The sequence below is a fragment of the Nematolebias whitei genome, chromosome 15 (genome assembly GCF_014905685.2).
Source record: "Nematolebias whitei isolate Nwh7 chromosome 15, NemWhi1, whole genome shotgun sequence".
NCBI classification, from domain to species: domain Eukaryota; kingdom Metazoa; phylum Chordata; class Actinopteri; order Cyprinodontiformes; family Rivulidae; genus Nematolebias; species Nematolebias whitei.
Genome location: NC_056512.1, coordinates 38639334 through 38644242, shown reverse-complemented (window position 1 = coordinate 38644242; position 4909 = coordinate 38639334). Strand labels below are relative to the sequence as shown.

Here is a 4909-nt window from a genome sequence, read left to right as displayed (position 1 = left end):
TATATATATAAATATATATAAATGAAATTAGAGAAAATAATTATCATCAGTTTTATCTACTTGATTTACCAAACATTTGCAGAAAAACTGCTCAAACTTGCCATTTCTTTTTACTGTGGGTATAAAAACCTGTGACTTTACATTTTACATTATATTTGGTCAAAGCTTCAAGGAGCCGCAAACCAAGGACCAAAGAGCCACACGTGGCCCCAGAGCCGCAGGTTGCAGACCCCTGCCTTAAAAGCTTTGAATCTAGTGCTTATAGTTGGAGGTAGTCCATCCCATATGTTGCCTTCCTACTCCCACCAAAACATTTTGAGAGTAAGATTTCTTTCTAACAGCGACCTCACCAGCGACCATGAGGTGGTCAAAGATTCAGAGCCTTCTTAGTTTACACAATATCCCAGGAGAAATTTGACAAGTCGACCTGCTTCGAGGCCAAATGGGGGAGTCAGATTCCGATAAGCCACAGTTGTTGATTTTTTTTCAAGCAGACTGTTATTTCTCCTCAGCCTGAAGTTCTGCTGTTATTTTCGATCTAAAATGGACAGATTTGTGGGCATTCCACTGGTCCGTGCTTATTAGCTTCCTCCAAGGTCCATGCTGGTGAGTCCTGGTAGCTTCAGGTAGCCTGTGATTCTCAAGAATCACTTCCACCTTAAGGTTTATCTCGTAAATCAGCTGATTTTTGAGTGCAAAGCACGAATCAAACCTTCACACAGGGTTGGCAGCTTTGCCATTGCCAAAACTGCTGCTGCCGTCTTCTTCAATAGCCGATAACGTAGGTATCCGCTGGTGCCAAAAAGCAGAAACCCTCCTATCATGATTCCATTGATATAAACATCTTCGTCCTCCTGGGACAATACGCAAGGCACATCAGCTTCAAATCCATGACGTACCCTGCCGCGTGCATCTCAGTGGGGCATGAGGGTTCTCCAGGACCCTGTCGCTTTGTTGAAAAAATTTATTGATTGTGTTGAAGTCCAGCTGATCAGATCCATGACAGTAGTTTATGTTTCAGAAGATGTGTAAATAGGAGCTCCGATACACAAGACAGAGAGCAAAAAGAAGGAGGAGGACAGGAGAGAGAAGAAAGGCGTCCGTCTTGCACGAGAGCGAGTGAGGGGGGTAAAAAGTGTGTTAATATCAAAAATAAGGGTTTGAAATGTTAAAAAAACACCCAGCTGCTAGGATGCAGTGACCAGTATGTAGTGCATGAGTGAACATTTCAACACAGACGGTGGAACACGTGTGGTGGAACTGGACAAACAAAAACCTCAGAAGATGTTTAGGAAACACCAAAGGAAAGCCAAACTACAGTTGAGATCAAATATTGATGATCCAGCAGGGCGAGGAGCACCATTAAGATAGTTCTACCATCAGAGTATATGTATAGTATACCTGTACATACTTTCAGTCACTTCGGCTGTTTGTGTACATAAACAAACACAGATGACAGCAAACGTCCTTCATGACTTTGCTATGAGTACCTCTAACCCTGATGTCACTTGATTCTTTCAGCACCAGCACTTTAAGTGTCAACGTTTACCTCGGAAAGGAAAGAATGCAAGGCTTAAATCCCAATCAGGTGGTACGGACAGTGTCGCAGATCATCAAGCATCCGAACTACAACGTCAACACATTTGACAACGACTTGGCCCTGGTGAAGCTGTCCTCCACTGTGACGTTCACCAACTACATCATGCCTGTTTGTCTGGCTGCAAAAGGCAGTGACTTCCCGAAAGGCCTGGACTGCTGGGTCGTCGGCTTTGGAACCACCAGCAGTGGCGGTAAGTAACGACACAGTGAGGCTTCTGGTGGAGTCCAAAAGAACATCGTAAATCATTTTTATTTGCCATTTTAAACAAAGCCCGGCCTACACAAACTTTATAAAAGTATCCTGATGCATGCGCAAGAATCCAGATAGAAAAATCTAAAAAAGTTAAATCTGGTCCTCTGGACATTCAAAAAAACAAAACAACAACAAAAAAATTACATTACTAGATTTTTTTGTTGTTGTTTTGCTTTGTTTTGTTTCTTTTTGAATGTCCAGAGGACCAGATTTAACTTTTTTAGATGTTATAAAAGTCTTAAATAAATAGTCAAATCATAAAGTTAGACAAAGCTTTTGTTAAAGATACTTGGAAGGAGAGACAATCCCTCGTACATCAGGGATGAGCGATAACTCTGGAAATCAGTACAAGGATATTTAGGCTTTTTCAGCGTCCAGGAAGGAAGACTTGTGTCTGTCTGCTCTAATCGGCTGGAAACCCTCATCACACAAACACACAGCAGCCTCCTTCTGCTGGACATCAACCACCACCCAACTGTGTCGTCTTCCATTCATATTCATGCTCAGTTTGGACTGGTTCAGTTCTTCTGCATTAAAATACTAGATTTGACATTGACTCCACCCTGGAGTCAAGGGTTCAGCTCTGACACAGGCCTGCTTCTGTTTTGTACCAAACGACTTGTAAACTAAGCTGGGGTTGCCACTAGTCAGAAACCGAGTGTCTTTTTGTCTGGATATTTAGTTGTGAGACACCGCTTCCACAAAGTGACGTCATGAAGGGAAACAAAACAACAGAACAACTACATCATCACAAGAGTTAAAGAATGTCAAGAATCACTGTCATTTCACTTTTAGCTGTTTGATACTGTTTTTGCTTTTTTAGCTTGCTTTTGCTCCTTTGCGCTTCTAGCTGGAATTTCGCAAACTGTAGCTTTTAGCTAGTGTTTTACCAATTGTAGCTTAAGTAGTCTTTAACATGATCTGCTGATTAGTGGTTGAACCCATGTGCAGGCACAGGCAGGAGACTGGGAGTAAAATAATAATTATATTTATTTTACGATAACAAAATTGCTGACAGGGCAGCAAAAAACTCCAATTTAGGGACCAAAAAGGTCCATGCTCAATAATCCAGGTATACAATTAAACATTTTTCAGTCAGGTCTTCTGGACGGGACGGTTTCTTCTTTTGCTGAAACGTTTCACCTTCCAAAAAGAAACAGTCCAGATGACCTGACTGAAAAATTTTGGATTGTATACCTGGATTATTGAGCATGGACCTTTTTGGTTTTGAACCAGTTTGACATGACTGTCGACGAGGAAGAGGGCCGGCACAAGAGGAGGGGGCGTGCCAAAGACACCATCTTAGCACCATTATAACAGGTTTGTTCCACTTTGGAGTAAGCTGTTTGGCGGAAGAATCGGTTTTGTGTTGTGTGTTTCCTTTACTGATGAAGCCTTCCGGATGGAAGGTGAAACGTTTCAGCAAAAAAAGAAACTGTCCAGATGACCTGACTGAAAAATGTTGGGTTCCATTTAGGGAGTTGACACGGAAGGAGACGGAGACAAAAGCCTTTGAAGGATAATGCCCAGACAACTGACAAGACACAAGGATACTGAATAAATAGACACTGATGAGACATGATGGCAAACACCTGGGGTGATTGGAAAATGGAGACAGGTGCAGCAGGGGTTGAAAGACAAGGACGTGGACACAGGAAGGTGCATGAAAACAAAAGAACAGCAAACCCCCCCAGTCCGCTACTTTTAGTTTTTAGCTAGTGTTTTGCTCCTTTTAGCTAGCTAACGTAGTAGCTAAAAGTAGCAATACACTAGCTAGAAACTAAAAGTAGCAGAAGACTACCTAAAGTCTTTTGCTACTTTTAGTTTCTAGCTAGTGTTTTGCTAATTTTGTTATCTAGCCTCGGATTACATTTAGCTTAGCCTTTTACTGCATTTAGTTTTTAGCTTGTCTTTTGCTACACTTTGCTTTTAGCTAACTGTTTACTACCGTTACATAGCAGATACTGCTACTTTAAGCTAGAATTTAGTTTTTTTTTATTTCTCAAGATGACACACTCAGAATATGTGTTGGGGATGACTACCAGCTACTTTCACACAAAATTTTAGTTTCGTATATATAAAACCGATCAAGTTATAACCATTTTTATGTTGGTTAATGTTGATTAGTTGTGGCAATTAAAAAAACAGAAAGTCTGGCTTCTTTGAAGAACAAGAGTGCCACATACAGCACATTATCTGCCTGTCGACAAACTGTTATACAATCTACACCAACGGCCTGGACAAGCCAAGACCTCGTATAAACTGAACTTGACCTTAGAGTTGGGATGATGAAAATGTTACTTTATTGGATTCAGACCTAAATAACCTGTCTGTTCTCTGTTTCAGGTGTGATTTCGAACACACTGCAGGAGGTGGACATTCCCATTGTGTCCAACAGTGACTGCAGCAAAGCGTACAAGCCGACTGGAATTACGATCACGAGCAACATGATTTGTGCTGGTCTGACTAAGGGAGGGAAAGACTCCTGTCAGGTGAGTCCCAACAGGAAACAGTTTGAAAAACACCCTCACTCTCAGTGTGGAGTCAGGCAGCCGCTTGATTCCAAGCACTTCCTTTTTGTACATTCAGATCCATGTGGAACCAAGCGTTCACCAAACATCTTTTGGCACATCTTCATTTCAATATGCAAAAAGTTACAGATATGGATGGATGGATGGATGGATGGATGGATGGATGGATGGATGGATGGATGGATGGATGGATGGATGGATGGATGGATGGATGGATGGATGGATGGATGGATAAAAGATGATTAATAGATGTATAAAGGATGATGGATGGATAATGGTTTGATGGATCTGATTAGGATACCTCCTGGACTCCTCCCCCTGGTGGTTTTCCTGGACCTGTGGCAGACCCAGACCTCAGTGGAGGGATTATTTGGCTTGGGAACACTCCCCCAGGAGGAGCTGGAGAGGGTCACTGGGTGGAGCTGGAGAGGGTCACTGGGTGGAGCTGCAGTGGGTCAGTGGGAGAAGCTGGAGTGGGAGGAGCTGGAGTGGGTCAGTGGGAGGAGCTGGAGAGGGTCACTGGGTG

The 4909-nt window shown here is 42.5% G+C and overlaps 1 protein-coding gene across 1 annotated transcript in view; it reads left to right on the top strand.

Moving 5' to 3' along the window:
- LOC119421832 (trypsin-2-like) overlaps window positions 1-4909 on the top strand; it is a 10947-nt gene that overhangs the window by 5502 nt on the left and 536 nt on the right. The window contains exons 4-5 of the mRNA XM_037689195.1: window positions 1522-1784; window positions 4199-4344. Of these exons, the coding sequence (XP_037545123.1) occupies window positions 1522-1784; window positions 4199-4344 (409 nt within the window). The remainder of the gene's footprint in view (window positions 1-1521; window positions 1785-4198; window positions 4345-4909) is intronic.